Here is a 25,882-nt window from a genome sequence, read left to right as displayed (position 1 = left end):
TCTAGATACCCAGAATAATACAAAAAATTATTATTACTCCATATACAAGTACATGCATGGTTCATGAAACATTAAAGGATAGTGGTTCGGCATTTATAGGAGGTAATCGACAGCCGAGGTCTTTCGCACAATGACAGAAGGGTAAGGATGGAAGGGTGGAGGGAAACCCAGCATCTGAATTTGCATGCTCTTAACAAAAGGTGCCAAGAGGACTGTGGCTGAAACATCCCATTCGACGGATGGAGTGTTGCGCTTAAGACGTGTGCTCTGGTAGTCATTGAAAAATCTCTGCCATGAACAAGATTTGAGCTAGGGCCCACGGGGCGGGAAGCCAGCGCTCTAGCCAATTAAGAAATCTGATGCCCCTTAAAGGAAAGGGAATAACAGACGAGTACAAAATATGTACTTTGTAAAGTCTTTCTCAATGTATCAGTTTGCCTCTTTGGACGAGAAAAGCTCTGAATCTACTCTTAAATATTGTTGAAGAGTTAATATTTTTAATGCTGTTTGAAAACTTACTGTGCAATGTGGGAGGCAAAAGGAGATGTGGAGTTACATATAAGGGAAAAGAACGATGGGGAAAAGTGAGCCTAAGCAGAATGACCAGAAGCAGAACAACAAAGTGTAGCTCGAGAATTCTGAGCTGCATTAAGCCTAAATCACACTTTTCATTTTTTCCATCCCTTTGGAGGGACAGCTCCAGTTATCGCTCCAATGATGGCTGAAATTGACCGTTTCATGCAATCATATTCCGTAATGGCTCCAGGGAAGGAAATCCCATCCCTTTTTCTGTTGCTGAAACCATCGCTGGTACTGTCTTTCAGCCAATAAGAACGCACGGCTGCTAACAGCAATTGTATTGCCACACTAATTGTACACAAATATTTGTAAATACATACAATGATGGTATAAGCGATTGAAACATGAACGGTGGGAATGACGGTGAGATTCAGAGTATGATGGGTCGAGTGATCACTCTCATGATCGCTGGGAAAAACCTATCCCTGGAGCTACCACTCTGAGGGATGGAAAAAAAATTGTGTGAATCAGGCTTCAGACAATGCAACTCATAGTGAAGCATATATCCAATACTCATCTGGCATTCTGAAGGCAGCTCCATGAAGGAAGGGACAATGCCATCTTCAAAACGCGTTGCGACCATTCGATCGGGAATTCAAATTCATTGAAAACGTAATGCAAATTTCAAAGTTGGCAATGAAAATGTTAAAACCAGAAGCTGCAAATGCTGTCCTCCCACCCACAGCAATTGGTTTTTAAAGAATAATTCTTTACAGTTTCAACATTGTCCGTCTAGCAATGCTGGAAGCTTTCCCTGGGACTGTACATTCTCTTTGGAGATTTTTGGCATAAAAATCACACCATTCTTTTTTGACTGCTTTTTCAGAACTGAAAATGAAATGGAAACGCAAGAAAAATCAGAGACGCACTTAAAACTGACCGAGAAGCAATCGAAATTGATGAGAGTTCTTCAAAGCATTCGCCCAAAAGAACTTTCAGGTAACTGCTGAGACAAAATTTGGCATAAAATGTGAGATGACTAATGCCATGATGGCAAATAGCAACAACATCCCTCAAGAACTTTGATTATTTCAGAGTTCTCTAAGACCTGGTTAGAGTTAAAAGCGGAAGAAAAAGTTCTCCATGAAATGCTTACATCAGCTCCAGAGAAGTCCAGGATATGGGAGGACTTTCAAGACATAAAGGCAGAGGTATGATTAGTGATGAATCTATGCTGATAGACCACGAAAATAGTCAAAATTTAACTCTAGATAAAATGGAAATTTTTGTTGGGTACCTTTATGTGCAGGGGGGTGTGGTATCCTAATGGGTGGAGCTCTAGGCATCTAATCAAGGAGTCCTGGCTTCAGATCCTGGGTGAAGCATTCAGACACCCTGAAATAAAATCCTCCAAGGACTAGATGGCTCAGGGAAAGGTAATCGCCCCCCACCCCGGAATGTATAATTGGGACATGCTAGTGGCTTAGTCTGGGGTAACCTCTACTCTTACCTCTCCACACCAACCATTGGTTTGAATCACTGATTGAGCAGGATAAGAGAGAAGTTAGTCATATTTTCTAATTGCGACAGAATTGGAATACAAATAAGTTTTAAACCTAGTTACTGCATTATTTTAAATACTTTTTTTTTTACACCAGGCTTAGAGTATTTCCCCAGACCTCTGTTTTCATCTACATGCCCTTTGGTCCAAACGTAAATCAAATTTGGGGATCGCAATGGTTCACTCAGTTCATTATAAGTTTTTGAAAGATATACCTTTCCCTTCTATTGTCCAAAAACTTAAAGCCACCACATCACTTATAAGTCACATAAAAAAATCTTCCTCATCCAGCTATTTTCTCATGAGTTTAATTATACATAATATATTTATTCGCGGGCTAAAACCTTTCTACAATAATGCAATAAAAATTTTTAGCAGGACATATTATCTTAATGTACAATAATTGACTTATAAGTACATCATTGACAGATAATAAATATTCAGAACTCTACGTAATACAAATAGGTATAGTTATTTCAAATAAATTAGGAAAATAAATTCATTCAAAAAATTAGAAATGGCTAAAAGTGAAATATTTAAGGCAAAAGATGATTAGGTTACCGGCTTTCCTAATTTTAGCGTTGAGCGCCAAACTATCAATGTGAAACCTTCCCTAATATATTACAGTCACTGCATTTTTTTTTTCTAGCTAATCAAAATTGACATAAGTTGTCAGTTTTACATGTTGTAATTACATAATTGAATTTATTGTTTTTGGCAAAAAACAGTCACAACAAAAGAATTCTAGCTAAGTTACTGGTCTAATCCAGCTTTAAAAACCAATATATATGCAGGTATAAAGTTATAAATTAAACAATAATAATGACAAAACCACAACTCATCGGAGGTCATCACCAGCGGCAGTGGGGTAGCCAGGAATTTCATTTGGGGGGGGTCCAAAATCGGGGGGAAAATTTTTTAAAACCTATAGGTACTAAGTAGAGACTTTTAAACTAATTTTAACACTTTTCATAACATCCCTTCACTAAAATATACGTAATGACTTTTTGAAATTACTCTCTACCCCAATAGGTGAATGATTTGATAAATAGGAATGACAGAATACTGGAGTCAGAGCATTTGCCTTTGGAAAAATTTGAGCTTGATCGAGAGTGGAGGCAAGAAAGACTTTCAAAAGGAGAAACGGAGAGGCAGGAGGAGGAGAGAAAAATGCAGAACACCCTCAGAGAATACCAGGAGAAAGCAAAAGCACTGCGACAGGAGTGTTGGGAGCCAATGGCCGTGAAGGGAAAACTTATAAAGGTACGTGCAACACTAAACATGCATTAGACAATGGAAAGATCCCACATTAAATCATGAATATCGTGAGGATGAATCTAAAGGCGGGATAAATAATTACTTCCTGGTATCAATTACAACTGATTCGAGTACATTTCAATAGCAATTACTTGTTCTTGGGACTGTGAGTGCTTCATTAACTTTAGCTTTAAAGTACAGCACACTCCCGATTACCTTGGCTAATGATAGGGATAGATGGCACGAATAATCGAAAAACACGGATTACCCAAACTTTCACTTTAATGTCTTGTATTGTTCATAATTCACGTAAAACAAACAATATATTATTCTTTATGCATTTATTCTGTTATTTTAGAATGCTTCCCGGACTCCTTAAGGGCTTTCATTGCCAGTTTGCGATCTTTTTAGCGGCAATAACATGGTTGCACTCGCATTATTAATGCTCCAAGTAAGGCCTGGTTTCAAAAACCACACATCCTTGGTTTTTGATCACGGATACAGAGAAGTGGTTTACATGAATTCTTCAAAACCAGTGCTCGACATCGGAAACTACACTGTTGGACACCATGCCACGTAGTCGCCTCTCGCATAAGTTGCTGGGGTTGAAATTGCTGCGGGACGTGTATCCGTGATCATGGAGTGCAGTGGCGTGCTGCGAGGCCAGGAAAACAGGAACACAGTGCTCCCATGAATGCAGCTAGCACGCGATCACTTCCATTTTGCGAAGGGAATTCTAACAGAAATAATAAAGCCCGGTGTATCCCAGCATTAATGCAGTAATTCCGGCGATTTTGCGTCCATTTTATTTTTTTTATAAAGATCGTGGAAAATATTGATCGAGAGTGAAAATCATGCATGGATAATCCACAACCACATGGATAAACCACAGCCGGATAAATGGGTGTCTGCTGTATCTAGTCACCACTGAAAAGGCAATGCTCTTGAAGCAGTCACCAATACTTGGACACATCTCTAGATGTAACGTAAAAGAACACTGCTATCTCCACTGCAACCCTTTTGGGGATTGCATTTAGTAGAGCACTGGCTTCTCAACTTATGGACTGGGGTTTAAATCCTGGTGGTGGCTTACATTTTTCAGGGGTTACATGATTCCAGCATGAGTGCTTTGATCCATCAAATGAGACAATGAGCCGTGGTCCCCTTCATGGCTGTTACTGAGAGCAGATTGATATCAATGTTGGGTTCCATTCTCTCTTTATCTTTCTTGCCAAATCCTTGCATGATGATGTGATGACCTTAGGCGGGGACACACATATAGAGGGGCCAAGGGGTATCACCCTCTCTCCCTTCCAAAATGAAGGAAAAACATGAAAAAATATTCCAGGGATTATTCAGACTTGAATCCCAGTCAAAGCAAATGATTTTTCTGCGGAGGAATTTTCGTTCTTCATGTGCACTAGTGAACAGTGGCGGATCTAAGGGTGGTCTAAGAGGGCTATAGCCCCCCCCCCATAGGTATCCAATTTCCGCTAGATAGAATGGTAATTTTTTTCCAACCCCCACTACTGCTGGAATATTCAACTCCCCCTTGTCCCTATCCTGGATTCGCCACTGCTAGTGAATGACTAGATTAAAGTATGCTGCTGCCAAATTCAGGGTCGATTCCTTGAATACTGTTTATGTCTGAATATAGTCCTCCCTTTTTTTCCAAAAATGCCCAAGGTAAAAGTAAAGGGGGGGACAATTTTCAAACGCATTTTTTTTTAACTTTTCCCGAAACTGCAGCCTCAAAATTAGGGGGGGGGCTGCTATATTCGGAGAAATGCAGAACTTCGGTATGCATGCAACGTCATATAATAAGCTTCATTCCTGTGTAATCATGGTGACCTTGCATCAGAACGAAGATAAAAATTGCATTAGATTGATTAAATATGTGTATTGTTTGGACTTCTCTGATTTGGTTCTTCATTGCAGGGTGTGCTGTGTGAGATAGAGGTGGAGAATTACCCCCTGTTCCCAGACGATCCCAACTTTGAGGAGAAAGTGGGGCAGGCTGTGGAGAGGAGGACTATGGAAATAGAGTTTACGTTCAAGGAACGCTTCACACCTTGGATGCCCCGATCCGACAGGTGGGGCAAGCCAAAATCACTCACTCCCAACCCAGAATCTGCTCTCTGTGAGCCAATGCAGTGCACTTTTTGATATTTTTCTTTCAGTAGGTGCACAGTGGTACGCAGGTGGTACACAGGAATTTCACATCTAAGCGAATAGAATAATTGTTAAGTACCTTAATATTAACCTTAATATAGACCAAAAAGAAATAAACAGGGTACTTGTGATGAATTGACTTAAATTAAAAATTTATCGATTCTCAATTGATAAATATTCTCACAAAAAAAACGCATTTCAATATATGTACTTATGATGTATTATTATGAACTCTAAAGATGATGAAATACACCTAAACAAAATATTAGGGTCATTACCTTGATTTGAATCTTTTTTAATTTGATATATATTAGAGTGAAACAAATTGCCGCTGCAAAGTGAGCCTGACGTCGCCTCCAGGGTAAGGATAGGGACGGAAGGTATGGGATGGAAGAATCCCACACTGTCATCATTGCAACATGGGCTACAATTAGCAAAACCATAATTTGACGTACCTACAGAGGTGAAAGATTTTTCTATGAAGAAGAGAAATTTTATGATACTTCTATATAGAATCATGTTGTCACAGTAGAGCCTTGATTATTGTTCATATTTACATCAACAGTCTGTTGGATTATAATATTATGCACCACTTCCCAACACATATCCTCTGGAAAAAGGTATCCTACTCAGGAGGAGATGTATTTCATTTAAAATAAAATTCAATGCACGCACAATTGAGGCAGGACAAGTTCTTGTCCATCATCGCATCGAGCATGTAAGGTGTTAAAAATGATTTATTTATGATGCTACAGAGAAATACTTCATTAGTAATTAGCCACACTTTTAATTAGACATACACGGCTGAGGTTTCAACATTTGACCATCATTTTCTAGGCCCCAAACACCACCAAAGCACCAGTGCCAAGCATGTAGCGAGGAAACCTCAGCCCTAAACCCCCCCAAAAGTTTTTCGCTTGTTGTGACTGCCAGAGATACATCAGCTGAGGAAACACCTAGCTCAGGGTCACCTATCTTCAAACACTGCATTTCTGGATTCAGTAACATTGCATAATGTCTGCCACCAAATCAAGTTGAAGAAAAAATTATCATTGTGGGGCAGGAAAGGCACCGATGCATTAGACTAACTACCAGGCCTTTGAGCAGCTATAATGAGCGCAGACTGACCTGAGTGCCTATTCCTCCCTAACCCAGAATTCTTCTTACCCCACATCCAACTGAGACACATATTGATGCTTTGCTGAAGTCATGTCTGACACACCTTCAAAATGACAGTCACCCATTCAAACCTGAGTCGCTGGGTGTCTAATTAAAAGTGATGATCATTGCTACATTGTTTTTCCATCCTGATGGAAAAGTTAGAGGAAGTTAAACCAGGGTCAGACTTTTTAAATTCTGCCTTCCCACAGCTACAACGAAAGGCTTCTTCAGCAAGGGCAGGATAAACTGCCATCCAAAGTCTCGGTGGAGCAAGATGAGCGGACTCGATTGTACCTGGCTATGATGAGTGAAGACGATGAAGATTTTGAAGACGATTTGGAGGTCGGAGAAAAGGAGGAAAAGGAGCCATCGACCGCATCAGAGACGAACATGGAAATCTTTGAGTGGAGTGGCTCTGTTTCGCACAAGTTTGTCACCATTCCACAATGTCTCCACAGCCAGCAACTAGAACTCTACGCTCTGAACTCTCTCTACAATGAAACAATATTGCTTGAGGTACGTGAGAATGCTTTAATTCTTTAACTGCTGTGATTATTGATCATCCACTAAATCCTTGAAACAAAAAACTGGACCTGATGATGTCGCACTGCAATGAAAAAAGGAGGTTCAAAATGATTCTTATTAATCAAATTTACTAGGTTTATGTATTCAAAATGAAGGAATTTCACCAAATGACACCTCAAACTATTACTTTACAACACAACAACCTACAAAACAACCTATCAAGATGATGTCTCCATGTTTCTGGGTTCCACCGCGTGGATTTTCTTTTTGACGACAGTTTCTCCGGTATTCCAACCGGCGTCTTCAGGTCGAAAGTGCATCCTATCATCGACCTGAAGACGCCGGTTGGAATACCGGAGAAACTGTCGTCAAAAAGAAAATCCACGCGGTGAAACCCAGAAACATGGAGACATCATCTAGACAACGCTGCGGAAAACTACGTATCAACTAAACAACCTATCAATATTGCATGCATACATTTTTCAATGAAATACATTTCTGCATTTTACTTATTTTCAGAAAAATATGATGAAAGCAAGGTAGTGTATATTTATTGATCACAAATATGAATTCATCAAGTGTGATACTTAAGCACATCAAGAGCAAATCCAGGAATCTATTCCCTGGGGAGACATAACCAGTTAATTATTGCCGTAAAATGATTAATATATCATCTCATTTTACTGTGCGGGGGGGAAGGGATAGATTACCTCCTTGTTCACCTCTGGGCTCACCCTCCAAGTGCATCCTATCATCAACGCACATCTATCCTAAGACAGGTTCCAGCCAAACTTTGCTATTTTTCACCCACATTTTCAACCCTTCATAACACCTCTACTCTCTCAAATCCATCAAAATATGAAATCCTCTTCTCCCTTTCACTTTTCCTTCTACGCATTGTCCAACTCATGAGGCATTCACGCCATTTAGATGCATCCGCCCTCTGTCATTTCTCACCCTTTACATCCATATCACACTCATCATCCTTCTCCATCACCACATCTCAAAAATTTCGAGGCACTTCACCTGTTTTGCCATATTTATTCAAGTTTCTGATCCATAAAGGACCAGGCTCCACAGAGAGCATGTTGCAAAGCTTTTCCTCAAGGTAATTGGTATCTGATAGGTAGTTAATAAAGGTTGACTCCACTTTTTATGATATAAATATCAGCATTTGTATATACCATATATATGTATATTTTTTGCAGTTCATCAATGAAAAGCTACGAAAGTACTTCAACACTGAGCTTGAGAAGACAATGGACTTGAAAATTTTAACAATGCAAAAAGCAGCCGAAAGAATTGCAAGATTGAAAGAGATTCAATCAGAGCACAAGTGGTGCTTGACAGCGCTCAGTAGAGACATTTTGGGTCATCGTTTCAGCCTTCCTCAGGCGATAAAGAGGCCCTCGATCAAGGAAATTCCCCTCGTCACTTCCACAACTGTATTCGAACCAAAGTGGATTCCACAAGAGAAACCAGAGATGGGAATAATGTCTGTGGACGACGATGAGGTAAGCGGCTGAAAATGTATGATTTTACACTTTCCTGACAAATTGAATGAACAAACGTCTCTTATTGGCTGGTCTCTTTGTGCATGAGTGAGAAAATTTAAGGCAGCCAACATTTCAGGTTTCTCATTATCCATTCTCAAAACTTTTGAGAATAGGGTGGTTTCCTATTTTTTTTATTGCCATAATTGAAAGATTATTATTACTCCTGAGGCACGTATTTCCCCCTTTTAGATTTTTAAATGACGATATCTATTATTTGAGATTAAATGAAAAGTGAAAATTTTCAAGCTCGCGAAAACACGACGGCAAGTATGAATGCTGGAAAAAGCCTTTGTGATGTCATTCTGGTTCTGGCAGCCGCCGTGTGAGGCCACCTTGGTGCAAGGCTCTGAGCACTGCTACAATGCAGGCTCCTAGCAGGTAGCAGAGTAACCAGGTAGCAGGTAGCACTTGGCTTAAATAAGGATTTTTAAATACCCTATCAATTGAAGGAAACTTTACAACCTTAGGCAGTTTTAATAGGTGATTATTAAGGCATGTTTCCCTGAGCTCTGTGCCTCATGCATGCATTAGTAATCTCAGACAATGTAAAACTCCTATATACTCGTATAGGAACTAGGTCCCTGTGACGTCACGTGGAGTGGCATCGCATGGGCACCAATGTGGCCTTTTTCAAATGAGGTTGAAATTGACCATTAGCATTCATCTAAACTGGGATTTCTAAAACCAATTAACTTGTATATTATGAATACACTAATGGTGGGTAATGAATTGCAATCAATACCTTTCCTTTTCTTTGATGAAGGAAACTACTGTAATGGTAGTGAGACGGAACCCTAAATATCCACTCCCCTAAATTTTCTTACCCGAAAGAAGTTAATACAGCAGAAAATGCTCTCCATAACCACAGCTCCACGTTGTGGCACATGTATTTCAGCTCTGCTGCACAAACAGTCGTGAAATTCACATTAATTGCTAAGGGAAAAAAATTTACCAGGACCAGGAATCGAGCCATGAAGCTTTGGCTTCTATGTAGGCCACCTCACGATCTAGGTTCATAAATTCCCATGGCAATTTTCTCCAGGTTCATTGCGCCATCACCAGGATCCAAGGATATCAGTCCACCAAGGATAGCAATGCAAGGGAATAGAGGCTTCCAAGAAGCCGCCACTAGCTGTGAACCCCATGTCAGTGACAAAGCTGCCCTTGTCTGTAAATGTCAGGGGCGCAGCTAGGAATTAATGCTGGGGGGGGGGGGGGGGGGTTTAGGTGCAACTAATACCGGGGTGTGTGGGGTTTTGGAATACCCACCAGGATAAATGGTAGGCGCGAGCAGTGGTTATGTAATCAGGGTGTGCGTTAGAGAGGATATACGATGATGAAAAAGGGCATGAAGTTCAAATGAATGCTGCTAAATACGCCACTGAATGCATTGATGGACTAGGATCCTGGGTGCAGGTAGTGTAGGTGGCAGCTACACCGCTACACTACCTGCGAGTCACTAACTAAATATGCACGTGCGCACTCGCATCGTTTTGAGTCTGCTCCCAACACCCGTTTTGAACTTGGCAAGCCCGCCCCCCCTTGCTTACCTCGATCCGCCAAAGCACCCACAAGCGATTGCATAGCAACCGAATTTGCGGCCGGCGCGATGCCACAGGATCACACACTTGTAGAGTGGCAAATTTGCCAAGGAGATAGCAATAGCGTTTGGAACTTCATATCCCATGTATGAGTGGACAGGATTTTTATCTTTCTCTTTGCAAAGGAATGCATACTTTTCTTTTATGATTCATTCATCTTTGGGTGTGCAGTTGCTAATATGTATGCGTATATGTGCGCGCCGCCACTGGGTGCGACATTAATAAATTGCGGAATATTTCAAATAAATGGTTCAAAATGGTGAGTTTTACGGCTTTCTGAGGGATATTTTATTAATCTATACCCTATCCTATTAGTAATATCAATCCAATTGAGTAAAATGGATTAAACTTAAGCATTTCCCTGAGCTCTGGGGGGGAGGGGGGTTGGTTTTAACCCCCAAAACCCCCCCTTGCTGCGCCACTGGTAAATGTAGCATGTTTCAATGCAGCCATTTGAATGGCAGTAAAACCACATCTAACATTCAACATCCAACACCATGACTCGTGGTAAAATTGCTGTAGGAAAAATCACAGAACCTGGAGAGTGCATTGGTTTGTGTGCAGAGGCCCAGAAAGCCAGAGACGACCCTTGGTTTGATTCCTTGTTCAGGAGAATTTTTTCCCATCGCAATTAATTGACTACCAATCATTTTAAATGACTTAATTTCCATAGCACTCGTTAATTAGTTTATGTGTAGCATTCAAATCACTGCTCGCTACAGCCAGAAGGCAGCACTGCCTAGAGGGAGACAGGTGGAGGACCCTTAGTGCTGGTAGGGTAACAGGCACCCTTGGTAGGCACCCTTTGCCGAGGAGTAGCGTCACTGAGTCTACGAGAGACAGACCTACTTGCCAACACGTGAAGGTGTCATGCATCCGCGGCCATCTGCCAATCCACATTTTTTCCATGCACCACAAGTTTATATTGTATCACGCTATAAACGGATACGGTGAAATATAGGGCGTAATTATTTTGCTTGACACGAGCACCCGATAACCCTCAAAGACCCTAAAGTATATATACTTTATAAACAGAGCTTTTGTGTCAATGAGAACAGGTCTCTTGCATCTTCTCCACCTGAACTATGCTCTCAATTAGTTTATTTAATAACAGCCACTAAGGTATCAATGTTATTTAACCAGTTTCTCAAAATACAGAAATTACAGATGCATACAAATGACCAGTGCATTACCAGATCATTATGCAACAGCAGACATAGAACCCTCAATGCATTCAGTTCTACCAACTTTTAAGTGCTATTTTTTCATTCACAAAAATTGAGTGACAATAATGGAGGATTCTTCAACTTGTAAATGAAATAAAATAAATGTAAATAAATTTGAACCATCACTTTCAATAAATAATACATATATAATATCTTTCAGAGAAGAAACTGGGGTGAACATTAACTAGAGCCAAAGAAGTTGAAATTTGCATTCCTAGCAGCCTCAATTCTTGGATTTTTCACAATGAAACAGAGACATGGAAGTCTTTGACGAGTGAGGTAGCCTGGTGGGCAGAGTGCTTGACTGCCGATTGAATAGTCACGGTCATTAAGTAATCATTTCATTCCCATTATATCTCTCATTACATACTGGGAAGCATGGTTTCCTAGTGGATAGAGTGAGAGTAACAAAACGTTATGCCTTCAGACACCACAAACACAAATCTTCAAAGACCAAGGAGGCCCAGGGAAATGAACTGGCTGCCTTCCCTGATTCACTTTCCTCTGGTTTAATACAGGATAAATTCTACTAATGTCTGAGCCTTAGGCGTGATTGGTTGATTATTATATTATGGAGTAAACTATACTCTCACCCATCCAAGCCAAAGTTTGTGTTGAATTGAAAACTGAGGCAGACAAATATACTTTTCTTCTGGTACAGGTGGATGCAATACCGTACATTACGCCAGAGGAGGCGGCCCTTCGTGCGGAAAGAGCAAAGGAGGCAGAGAGGTTGAGAAGACTGAGGGAAGCTGATAACTTCCGAGAGTTGGCGCTGATAGAGATGATGGATGGGGTGCTGATCGTTCGATGGGAGGACGTCATCAAGAAGGACGTGCCGAGGCCAGCATTCGTGGTGATTAGAACGCTCTTTTGATCCTACTTTCGTTCCCACATGAAAGTATGAATGTACATCACTGAATTCACAAGCAGCACAGACTATGAAATGCATACAACCAAATTTAGTACGTACAGGAATGATTGTACATGCTTCACTTACTCTAAATAAATATGTAGCATGAGGCAAAATCTGCTGAGTATAGGCGTTGGAGACCATCAACTAGAGGCTTAAATGGAAAACCAGAATATCCTCGCTTCTGAATTTTTCGGGAGGAAGGAGACTTGAGGATAATACATTACCTAATTTTGGGATAATAATCTCCAAATAATTTTCGGTCCCCCACCTCTGTGTAAACTTTAAGCCCTCCACATCTTCTAGAAATGGTCAAGAATTCGTACCCGTTAGTCAGTGAGTCACTCAAGGGGCTCTATATGCTACAGACAATTCTTGTCAATAAGATTATTTAGCAGAATATCCAGCTATGAAACTTTTTTAGGACTCACCTGCAAATGTGTACTCATAGTGTGAAAACTCCAAACAGGAATAGGTATTTGCCCTCTCCTGAACACAACCCAGGATACCTTGAACTCAGAATAAGCTGAGGCAAATGGTTTCCTTATCCCAATGGAATGGTCACACTTAGAGTGGACGTGCAGGTGACGTGGTAAAGGTTTATAGCTATTTGGTCCTCAGTTGTTTCTGAACAAATCTGCTAAGAGCAAAAACCTTGGAAATTTAGACCTGTGCTCCATGGCTATGGCATCGCTGTGTGCATGCCATGCGTATGCATAGACACACACGTATGTGGGATCTTGACAAACTTGAGGGAGATTAGACTTCCGAAAATCAGAGTCCAAACTAAGAATTGAACATGAATGTCCACCGAGAGGTTATTTTTAATAAGTATTATAGTAATTAATTTTGTATCCAATTACTGTGCATTTTATATGCATTCTTATTTTCTTTATATGAGCTCTGTTTAAGTGCACTGACCATATCATTAACGACATCCTTCCCCCACAAGTTGTTTTTGAACTGCACAACTAATTGTAGTGATAGGTACAAAAAAGGGGCTCGCTCTCTTTTTTTTACCAGTTTTGCCATTTGTCTTTGCCTTGCTTTTATCATCTCCTAGACAAATTTAAGTGATACAGGAGACTCTCGTTAATACAGACATCGTTATTACAAAGTTCTCGTTATTCAGAATGCCAGGGGCGCAGCTATGAATTAAGACTGGGGGAGGGGCGGTTCAAAATGGTGAGTTTTACAGCTTTCTGAGGAATATTTTATTAATCCTTACACTATTCTACTTGTAATATCAATCCAGTTATGTAAAATGGATTAAACTAAAAAATTTCTCTGAGCTCTTTGGGGGGTTATTTTTTTATTACGTAGCTCCACAAATAAGCAATGATATTTAGGATGATATACTTTAACTTCTCTGTGGATTTTTCGCACAATTGTGCATTGCGGGTGACTCCCGTAAAAGTTATCACCGTGGCTAGTCCCGGTATACTTAAATTCGTGATATACTTTACACTACATCATAATCATTGCACCACATTAAAGTCCTCCTCATGTATTGTGCTTAATAGCAGCAATTATGGCTCTTTCTATAGTAGGAGGTATTTATCTGACTAGAGTCCCCCCTTTTTTTTCAAAAATGCCCATGGTAAATGCAATGAGGAGGGACTATATCCAAATGCATTTTTTTTTATTTTTCCCAAAACTGAAGCCTCAAAATTAAGGGGGGAAAATATTCAGAGGGGGACTATATTCCGAGAAATACGGTACTTTGGTATGCATGCAACGTCATATAATAAGCTTCATTCCTGTGGAATTATGGTGACCCACTCATTACCGCTCGTAAATTGGATGCACAGTTAGTCCTCCTTCAGCTCACATTTGATTTACAAACTTTCAGAATTACGAACTTACAAAAATTTCAAGCATGCCCAAAATTTCGAATTCGGCCTTTGGAATTGGCCGATGCGACATGGGGTGACAGTGAGGAACTCGCACTTTGGGCATAATCTGTACAGAGTATCATTGAATCCCGTGTCAATTCAGGAACTGTTCAGCGTTACGCCCATTCTTCCTTCCTGCAGACAGCGGCTCCTTTTTGGCTCCTGCTGTATCGCACGCCCAGCTAGATCAGTTCATCACAATCGTGAGTTAAAGCAAAATTGTGATGCAGTGTTGCATTCTGCAGGATAACCGCGCTCCTCGATGCCTTACCTAAGTTTATCATCCTACGAACAAGGTCTCCGAACCCATCTTGTTCGTATATCGAGAACCTGCTGTATTCAGGAAGATATCAACCCTCGATTGCGTCATGCCGCATTCTTCTATTGATAAAATTAAACGAATATTCTTGTTTTCATTTTTTTAATATAATTTAATCATGTATATTATTCACTTGACTCTGACGCTATGTCGCAGTGTGACTATAACTTGGGGAGATTGAAAATTCAAGAAATTTTGACATATGATGTTTCTTTCGATAATTCCCAAAAGAAACGTTCTTACGAACTTCATTATTACGACTCCGGTTTTTCGGTCCCGTGAACTTCGCAATAACGAGAGTTTACTGTATTTTACAGACTATATCCCTTGTTACCACCAGATTCTTAGTGGTTCCAATTATTCTTGAAACTTCACTTATACTTTTTATATTCTGAATGTCTCGACCAATGCACATAAGACCTAGTTGTGAGGACCAACGGCCTTAAAAGGCCCACGGTGTGGAAATTGTTGAAATAATTGGTGGGTGCTTGGCACATACATAAACGTGAAGGAGTATAAGAATTCAAAGTCACATAAAATTGTATGAATCAATTTGTGCGCAGGATATGAAAGACCCTGGAGACTGGACCGAGGCTGAAATTAGACAACATAAGGAGTACGAAAACAAAGTGCAGTTCCTTCAAAGTGAAAGAGACAGATATCGCAAGCTGCTGGAGCATGAATTTGAAACAAGAAATGAAGATCTAATGGTGAGTGATACCATGGTGGCCTTTTTTTATTAAAACAATTACCCTTTATCAAAACTTTCGTGGCAAATGAGGCGCAGCAATCTTCTTTTGGGTAAACTAGCATCATTGCTTAAAAATTAAAGTAGATTTCTGGACATATACCCTTGTTTAAGAAATTACAAATCAATTATTTGACACAGCTAATTGATATATGTATTAGGCTGATAGACAAAAGTATGCTAATTATGAAACCCAAACCAGCAAAATAGAAAAGAACTCAGGTTCTACACGTGTGAAACTGAAGTCAGGAAGCATTAAACACCAAGCCCCTACCTACTATACAGGTGAAAGGTAATCCCAAACCCAATAGATATACGTATCACCACATCTTTATTTCTTGCCGATAGGTGCATAGTATGTTTCTGCTCTAAGGCTCTTTAATGATAGCATTATTTTACACAGCGGCAGTAAAATTTATAATATACAGCCAGAGAGCAAATTAAGAATCTGTTGGTATTTATGGAGCTTTGGGTGATGGATTAGGGTTCATGCAGTTTTAGTGTTGCCCAGAGCAAAACAATTCCTTCAATTTGACTCAATCATCAGATATCCCCATCATGCACCTCATATTTCGTTAGCAATTAAAAAAAAAAGGAATGTACAAAGTAACAATAAATATAACAGTAAATTAATGATAAAAAATGGACACGCACAATTCCTGCTCTATTCTACTAGATCACAGAAAGCAAATAAATAATAATAGAGCATTATCTAGATTAATATAAATACTGCTAATACAAAATCATTTACATTTTTTTCCAGCGTGAACTTAATCGATTTGACAAGAGCCTTCTGGAACTTCACAAACTGAAGCATAATGTAGACGCTAGCACCATTCAAGAAACCATGAAGATGATTGGTATGCAGTTGAGAAATGACAAATTGAATTCACTCAAAGCTCGAGAGAAGCAGCTAATGTAAGTGAATTATTCATACCAAACAGTGGCGTGCATAGATATGTATTCATTTTGGAGATGCCCTGGCCCCATTATTGTACATACATACAGTAAAACTTCGATTTTACGCACTTCGATTTTACATCAAGTCTCGTTTTTACGCAGCGGCACTCAAGTCCGGCCGGAAAGCATAGGGAATTGCAATGGTGAAACTTCGATTTTACATCTTTTCTTGATTTTACGCAGTTTTTCGATTTTGCGCAGCATAACCCCAGCCCCTAAGAGGTCGCTAATCTTGATTTTACGCAGTTGTCTTTCGGCTTGTTTTGAAAATCCGACTAGAGCAATATGCAGTTAGGTTATTATTTCGTCTCAATGAGTTGCAAAAATGAATACAGGAACGGTTGAAATGACATCGCGCTGTTGAACGTGAAACTAAATACATCGCGAATCTAATTATTGCTTCCCCGTGAGCCCTCTCAGTAATATTTCAGGCTCCATTACGAACGCGAATGTCGCTCTTAGTTCAAATTCGCCGTAGAAGGATATCGAAACCTAAAACACACGGCAATCGCCGTGTATGCGTAACTACTTTTGATTAAGACATGATCGCTGGAGATATTAACATTATCACCTTTCGTTTATTATTCGACTTATTGATCGACGCTGTTTATATCCAGAATTATGAGCTACGGAATATGTATCCCCAACGCAAGGCTTTCTAGAATTTTGCCAACGCTATGTTTTCCGTCGCCCCAGCGAAATATAACGGCGAAATGAGTCGTTAAAAATACTCCCGTGCCAAAATTTTGGCTTCCAAGGTGATCTAAAAAAGATAGTCGTACTTCTAGTATTGACGTAAGTCGATGGTGATTCAACACGATGGTAAAAGCAGCATGCATTGTCTCATTCCCGGGCTAACCCCACATCTGCGGGACAAATGGAGGCGAGGGAAAATTGCTTGCGCTGCACGCTTATCAGAACCGACTCAACTTGTATCTCATTGTCAGACGGTTTAAGTTTAACATGGTTGGAACTTGAATAGCTATTAGCTTAACTCCGCTAGGTGGCAAGCGTTTTAACGGAACGGGAGTTAATGCCCTCGGAGAATAACTCGCGTCGTCAATCGTCATGTAATCATTGAAGTCAAATTCAAGACGTGAGTGATAAGGCAGTCCCTTTAAACTCAGGAATGGCTTAGTACCATACAATCGAAATACAAAAAGTGTCCAGTGTTGTTATCAGATATGGGGAAGCAAAATATTACGTGAAGCTGAGTCACACGGCTTGTGAGTCGAAGGTCCCGGCGCTGAATTTGCGGAAGAATGCCGACAGAGAAGCTATTCCCGGAAGAGTCAATCTACTAATGCTAAAATTTCATGGGGAAATGCTTTTTTAATGCGTATTAATTATAGAGAAGGAAAAATTTTCAGGACTATTAGTCATTTTTTATTCATCACGGGCGGCATGACGGCAGTTGCGCGGTCATTTAAATAGCTCACTTCAAAAAAAGTGATCTTAGCACCGGAAAAATCTGAATTTCCGAATATCCCGGGTCCTGTGTGCTCCGTATTATCTATGGTATGCTATTTGGAGGTAACCAACTACTGGGGTCATTAGCGCCGTGAAGTAAGGGCTGGGGGGATAGGAACCCTATGTTGGCATTAGCCAGGTTGTAATGATAAGCTCAAAAGGGACCAGGACTTAACTTCCCATCTGATGGACATAGTGGTGCACTGGAAGTGCCCTCCACATTAGACTCAAGTAGGGATAAGGCCATCTCTGATAAGTCTTTGCTACTGCCAGGACTTGAACCCAGGCCCACAGGGTGTAAAGCCTTTGTGATGTATTAGCAAAATTTTGCTCCCTGTTAATGGGGTTAATTTGGATGACTATATCCTCAGGTATCTCATTTCTTCAATCTCCAATCTTTGTTTGTCTGCTGGTGGTTAAACGGATATCCTGAAAACTGCTTTTAATGAGAATATTTTCGAAAATTAGCTTCTCTGTGACCATTTAGTATCACCATTCCGAAATTTCTCCTGGGTAACAGAAGTAATCTTAGTGCCAGAAATGCTGGCATTTCAACCATTTTGTTCAACCATGGGAAACACTGTTCAGGAATGCAAAGATATTTCTCTTAGGGTAACACGTCATCTGTGGTGTTGCTTTTGAGTAAATAAGATTATTAGGCTTCATTTTCCGAGCAATAATGAGCTAGTGTTATCCTGAAAACTATACTCCTCCTCAATACCAACTCTTGATTTTACACACTTTGATTTTACACAGTGCCCATATTTCGGTCCCTCCAACTGCGTAAAATCAAAGTTTTACTGTAGTTGCCCCCGATGTAAAGGCCAAGGAGTGCTGTTTTCGGTGGTGTGTGAAATAAATAAATAATGAACATTTAAAACGACCATTGAGAATACCAGATAAAAGTATCTAGAATTCAGCACAATGTATTGTCACACTGCTGTTTTTTCAGTACATTTTTGAACCTTGCAGTGCTCACTGAACAGGCTTTGCTTTGCAAAATTATTGAAGAATTTTAATCGCAAGTTATCAGATCAGAAAAATAGGCCTGCAGTGGTCATGAGGCCTGGAACTGCTCAGAATCCTCACTGCTTCTTCCTGCATTTTTAGTATGTCCCTTGTCTTATGACGCCAGAGTCAAATTCCATGGGCACCTATGTGTGCTATGAAAAAAAGCAAAGTAGACTGAATGACAGTATTTATCACTCACAAAGGTTTTAAGTTGCCTTGATTAATTCACTCTCCTGGAGATTTTTTTTTGCTAACTTCCCCAACAGCACACATTTGGATATACATATGTATTTATATTGTATATTCATGGGTCACATACATATGTATTTTTGTTATGCATTAAATCTGTAATACATATGTATTATCGAATGTATTTCCTTTGTATTCATGCATATGTAAAAGTGGTACGTGTTACAATATAAATACATTTGTATTTTTGAAATTTGAATACTTATGTAAACGTGGTCAAAAATACAAATGTAAATATCGTGTAACACTTGCTACTTTTACATATGTATGAATACAGAGGAAATACATATGTAAATGTAATCAAAAATACACAAAATATACATTACGTATATTTCCTGTAATTTTTGAGAGGTGGATTTTCGTGGGGTCTTGTGAAATGTTCATAAACATTTTTTCCAGAAAAAATATGTTCACTGCAAACGCCAGATTTCCTCATTTCAATGATCATTCATCCATTCGAATTTATACCCAGTAAGCTTAAAAATAAATCATATACTGATCGATGTGAGCAAGGGTAGTATGGCGACCATATTTATGTTAATTTGTAATTGCACGTGAAATACAGACGTATTACATATGTAAAATTCAGTTTCCATCCGCGAAATATACAAATGGAAAATGGTTCACAATACATGAAAAATACAAAAAATAGTTCTTGCACAGAGAAAAAGTAAAAGCGAAGTTTAATTATTTAAACAATATTTTAAATTAACTGTTTAAACAAAAAATTAAATTCTCAATTCTGCGCCTCCACTGTCGCAATAAGCTAGGGAAGTAAGTGGGAGTGATAATCTCGTTAACAGTTAAGCTCGGCATTTCGTTCGAGACTACGAGAACGTCGAGAACGTGCTGCAGGAGGAACTCCGGCTACTGATGTATAGTTAATTTTATATTTGTTTGTATTATTATGCGTATTGGAAGAATTGACATAGTGTGTTAATCCTCGATAACCGGTGCGTGTGGATGGTGTGCTCAACCCGAAGCTATGTTTTGCTGGAAATATTTAAATGTGCTTCAATCCCGCACGTTATTGCGATTCGTGCAAGCCAGCTCCAACAGTTTCCTGTCACTGGATAATTAAGGTAAGGTATGATTTATCTTTAATTATATTGTACGCCTACATAGACTACATTAATTATGTTATCTGAGTATATTTGGATACAACTATTGGCGCAATGTGTTGACCACATTGCGCCAATAGAGGTAATTATTTTGTTTATGTTTGGCTATTGTTTTCCTTTTTTGTTGAGTTATGTATCGAGGAGACTGGTCTCCATTGAAGTTATATGGTAAAACATAGTAATGTCAATCTTGTGAAGGAATACGTATTGGAAGAGAATGAATAAATTAAGAGATTATGCGTCGTATAGTAATTCCGTGCTTCGCAGCTGAAGTTACATTTTTTTCTTCTCTTAATTAAGAGCAGAAAAATTGTTTAAAGGAATGTTTTCGTTCACGTGTAAGTTGTTATATCGCTGTTTATTGCCACAACCTACTGTATTGTAGTTCTTGCATTCCTAGTTATCCTATGCTTTAGTCATAACATCTTTGACCGTAGACTTATCAGCGTAGCCTCGTCACTAATAGATTCCTCGAGGTTCCGAGCCGTTTTGCCCAATACTTCCAATTATTTAACGAACAAGAAGTATTGGTCGTGTAATATCGGTTCCCTTAAAGCAAAATGTAATATTTTTTTCATCTTGAAATGCAGTCAATCAAGGTGCATTTCGTCATTATTATTAACACAAGATAAATACGTAATTTTCATGCGAAAGTTTGTCATTATATGTAAGAAAGAGGTGCGTATGGGCCAAATTAATTAATTATAATTTTATTTTCATGCTCTTTCGCGCATACCCAGGAGGCGACGATGTAAATAGCTTGGCCTGGACAAGAGGAGAATGGATTACGGAAAAAGCGACGAAGCAAAGCCAGAAGACCATGTGGAATTGTTAACACCGAGGTAAGGTTTGAGGGAAAAATTTTTTTATCCATAATGGAGAGGTTTCTTAAAGTTAAGCCTGAAATTATCGGTTGTATGAAATTTATTTGTTTGAAAATTTGATATCACAAGTTTATATTTTTTCTGTGTGAATCATCCGCTACTAAATCATGGTACTAATATATTAGTATCATGTACTAAATAAGCATACCAATGGATACACTTTTTCCTAGTTAATTTATATTTAAAAGTAGTCATATGATCTTTTCTCATATTTCTCATTCTTCTTAAGAGAAAGGCTATTAATTTTTTTAAATGAAAGCATATCCCCAAAATATATGATTTCTCAAAGGACAAGGTCAAATCTGTGCTAGCTGGGACCTTGACATAATTGGTAAATGAAAAAAATTTAAAACTTACGTCTGGAATCTAGCAGAGAAACCAAACTTTCATTTGCATTCAGAATACAGAATTAGTACTAAAATAACAGACTTCACAGAATACTGACTGCCTATATGAATTGAAAAAAAATAAAATTGAAAGGCCTTGAGCTCCTATTCAGATCTTACAAAAAGATATATTTTTCATGACTTTTAAACTTGACTTCTTCTTTTCTCCTTTCAGGAAGTGGCTAATGGTGCAGAGTTGGTTTCCTGAATTCAGGTTTCTTCTTGTGCAGTGGGTTACAACGCTTGTTCCGTGCTAATATTTTTTTCTACTTTCCAACTCAAACCATTGCTTGTACTTGATTTATCTTTGTGCCATTTTTTAAAACTAAGTTTCACCTACTGTTTGCTGGCCCTTAATGCTTGTTAGCAATATTCATGGCCACACTTGTTCTTTGTGTGTATTATTTTATTTTTCTCTTTGAATAAATGTTTTATTATCTGTATGTTCTGGTTTCCTTATATTTATTCATCCGTTTGATCCATATTGATATTAAGTGGATGTGGGTCAGAAAATCAATATGTATAATTCGTGTACGAGGGCCTGCAGATACATATGTATATTACATGTAGGGATATTCAGATTTCCAATTTATAATACGCATGTATACATACATCCTGAGGGACTTTTGAGCCACTTTTACGTGAAATATACAGACGTAATATGATTGTATTCCATCGTATACATATGTATAATTCATGTATGGGTATTCAGATTTCCAATTTGTAATACGCACGTATACATACATCCATAGGGACTTTTGAACCACTTCTACGTGAAATATACCGATGTAATACGATCGTATTCCATCTTATACATATGTATTTGGTCATGTACTTTTTGTGTATTATTGATGTAATACAGATGTTATACAAATGCCGTGTTATCTGGGTTGGAATACATGTGAATACCATGTTAATTTTGCGTCTATATTAAAAACCGGAAGCCTAACAGGATTATTATTTACCTAGACATTTTTCAGACAACAAGCAAGATGTTGAGTTTTTTAGTATTCAGAAAGATCAGAAACCTAAAAATTGGTTTGGCCTCAATGCAGAGCAAAATCTCAGGAACGAGATGCTGTTGTCCTAATCGCAATACTGCAGGAACGTTCTTCAAATTAAGTTTGACAATGTCTGCATTGCTGGTTTACCACTCTATATCTCTCATACATTCTTGGGTGAATAGTGCTTCATAAGGCCACTATGTATAGGTAAATGGTGAATGATCATTCCATCATTAACGAGACCATGTGACCAAAAATAGAACATCTTCTAATTCTCATTGAATGATCATTTGCGTGACGGTTCATTTGTGAATTTTTCCATCATACACAGCAAATTCGGATGATCATTCAGCATGTAAGGTGGCCTGTAGCAATAAACCAAGATGATGGATTGTCAATATTCTGGTGGGGAGGAGGGAAGGGGGAGCGGGGTTGCTGCTGGATCGCTCTAACCTGAAAAACATCCAATGATTTACACTATTGAATATATTACAAGAGATCTTTTCTTTATAATACATATCAATCCATTCTGGGACATCGATCATAAAGCTAATTCCATAGTACGTCGGAATTATTACAGAAATATTTCCAGACAAGTAAATTAGTTTAAAGAGCATCATCACATGTAAATCTTGTTCGGTTAAAAATGTGCTTCGATTAAAAATAAAGTGTAGTTCAAGGTGTAATTAAATAATTGATGACATGTTGTGAAATTAGAAACAAAATCTGCAAAATTTTAAAAAGTGTCTGCAAGATCAGCACAGATTGTGTTCTGAACCTATTATAATTCGAACCCGTTATAATGTGGGGGTCAGCTGTATGAATATACATCAGAGCAGGGGCAGAACGAGGATTTTTGTCAAGGGGGGCAAAGACCAGATTGCCACCCCCTCTGCCCTGATCCCCTTTCCTCCCCTCCCCCACCAAAAATAGACAATTCATCCTTATGATATTTTTTTGGAGAAGCAGTAGGTAGTTGAAATTTGATTGCTTGCCATTAAAAATATTTAAAAAATATTATTGTTCAATACTTTATGAATCAATAGTTACTGTTAAGTAATTTAATTAGAAAAGTAAAATAACATTTTATAATAAGCTTTTAAAATTTTGCCTCCCCCTGAAATCTGCTGCCCAGGGCACGTGTTCCTGCCCTAGTTCCTGGTGTGCTGCATCAGGGTATCAGTAAATGCTATGGCCGTGCTCTTGTGCATGAGGCATTAAACTATTTCAGTCCGCAGTACGGTTTATTTCTTCATTATGGGGCAGCACCCTGAGGCTTACTCAGAAGTGAGCTCTGCCCTTACATATCCAAAAATTCAATTAAGATAGCACCACATCATTTATCACAAATTTTCATTTATATATTTGAAAACAGGAAAGAAATATCTGCAGTTAAAGATGAAGAAGAAAACATTGACTTAGAACTTCAAGAGCTTCAACAAGCATTGAGGGCTTGCACAGAAATATACGAAAGCCTCACACAGAGAGACAAGCACCTCGATACGGCTTTCCGTAAAGAGGGTGGCGAATATTCAGCAGCCGTTTCTGAGCAGCGGCATAAATTATTCAAGTAAGTGCTAGTATGATTTTAATCTTTCCAAGTGAACCATGGAAACAAAATCTACTGGGACAAGGGGGGCTATTCTGTTTCTACATAATGGTGTACTTAAAAGTAAAACAGTCAATCTCGTACCAGATACATGACTATGTTCTTCAAATCACACCCTCTATTAGCTGAACTTATGTATCTTGAGATTGAAAAAAAAATCAGCCTTGGCACTTTGATTAGCTATTTCTCTTGTATTTGTTGATGAATAAAAGAAAAATAGCTGCACAAATTAATTGTGATAGCAAGCCTTAGGCATTATAATATTGAATATAAAACACAATCCCATCCCTGGTTTGTGACAAGATTCCCAAATCCAAATTTCCTGACTTTTCCCTGGAAAAAGTTTTGAAGGCCTGATTCCACGGACCGGATAATGACCGATTTTTGAGACCGCAAAAATGAGATTTGTACAAATACCTGAATCCTCTCCTCCCCATTACCAACACATATTATTATTACTTTATAAAATAACTTCCAGATGTTCATTCATTTCATTGGACTTTGTTGAAAAATTACGTTCTTCTCTCCGAGTGCATTAACCATTAATTGTTTCTCATTTTTCTCGAAATTTCACCTTTGATTAACAACTGGTTCTTCACCTCATGCCTTCATTTCTCCTGCCTTTTTCATACCCTCCTTATCAATGATTCATTCCTTCATTTCATTCTTTTTGAAATACCTATATTCATCATCATCAGCAGTCATCAATCCTTAGAGTAGTTTGATGCAGCTGTGTATTGCCTAATCTTTGAACACCTACGTACATAATTCCTCTGCTTTCATCACATTCTCTATATGTATATCATACATGGCCTACCTCTACTATTCCTCCCTTCCAATGACAATTTTCATTACACCTTCCACAGGTTCAAAGTGACCTCACATTCTTACCAATAAAATCTCTAATCTGTAAAATCTTCTTAATATCTTAAGACTAATGTATCCTCTAGGGTAGTCCTTGCCATATACCTGAATGGTGGACTGCTTTGAATACAAATTATTTTTAAAGAGTATTAATTTACTATGAGCACTCGAAAAAACCCAGCTAGCACATTATAACACATTGAGATAAGGTGAAAGGAAGAAATTAGGAAGGCACTTATCAAGTAAGCTTGTTATGGGTTTCTTACGGCCAGGCCGACAAACATCCAGAGCAATGAGAAAATGGATGCCAAACTTTCAGCACTTCCGTAGATGATGTAATTATCCCATCATTTCAGAGTATTCATTAAGGCATTTATGCATAAGAATAATGTTTTTATTCTTGGCGCTTCTCTATTATGAGGAGAAATAACATCATACGGCCATAATTTAAAAATCATTCTCATTTATGAAATGATCATGGTGAAACGATAGTCGTAAGGAAAACACATAATTTCACAAGAATATATTACGCTATAGCGATGTGAATAATGTAAAAATGTCGTAAGGAATCTCTAATAGATACATTGTATTCATCGGGTTATCAGACCATAAATTAAAATTCACAAATGTTAGATTGTGTGGACCCTGAATAATTTCAGTTTTTTCATTCACGTACCAGCTAAGTTTTTCTATATCATTGGAATTTAAAATGGTAACTACGCCTTGCTCACTCATCGGATGTCGTGATCTACTAGATAGGTAAGGTGTACGGCTGCGGATACGTAGGTCATACATTCAGTTCTCCCAGCTGTTATTTATTTTCTTTCCGCCACAAGGATAAAGTAGGTACTTGTATTATGCTTTGTATCTT

The 25,882-nt window shown here is 38.7% G+C and overlaps 1 protein-coding gene across 1 annotated transcript in view; it reads left to right on the top strand.

The window, feature by feature from the left end:
- LOC124155413 (cilia- and flagella-associated protein 43) overlaps positions 1-25,882 on the top strand; it is a 62,016-nt gene that overhangs the window by 13,063 nt on the left and 23,071 nt on the right. Inside the window, exons 11-20 of the mRNA XM_046529202.1 lie at positions 1,406-1,518; positions 1,615-1,730; positions 3,113-3,343; positions 5,276-5,430; positions 6,880-7,186; positions 8,404-8,709; positions 12,240-12,434; positions 15,269-15,415; positions 16,217-16,371; positions 23,914-24,108. Coding sequence (XP_046385158.1) covers positions 1,406-1,518; positions 1,615-1,730; positions 3,113-3,343; positions 5,276-5,430; positions 6,880-7,186; positions 8,404-8,709; positions 12,240-12,434; positions 15,269-15,415; positions 16,217-16,371; positions 23,914-24,108 — 1,920 coding nt within the window. The remainder of the gene's footprint in view (positions 1-1,405; positions 1,519-1,614; positions 1,731-3,112; positions 3,344-5,275; positions 5,431-6,879; positions 7,187-8,403; positions 8,710-12,239; positions 12,435-15,268; positions 15,416-16,216; positions 16,372-23,913; positions 24,109-25,882) is intronic.

This window comes from Ischnura elegans, chromosome 3 (genome assembly GCF_921293095.1).
Source record: "Ischnura elegans chromosome 3, ioIscEleg1.1, whole genome shotgun sequence".
NCBI lineage: Eukaryota > Metazoa > Arthropoda > Insecta > Odonata > Coenagrionidae > Ischnura > Ischnura elegans.
Note: the sequence above shows the minus strand (reverse complement) of the source record. Positions and strands in the feature narration are given on the sequence as shown.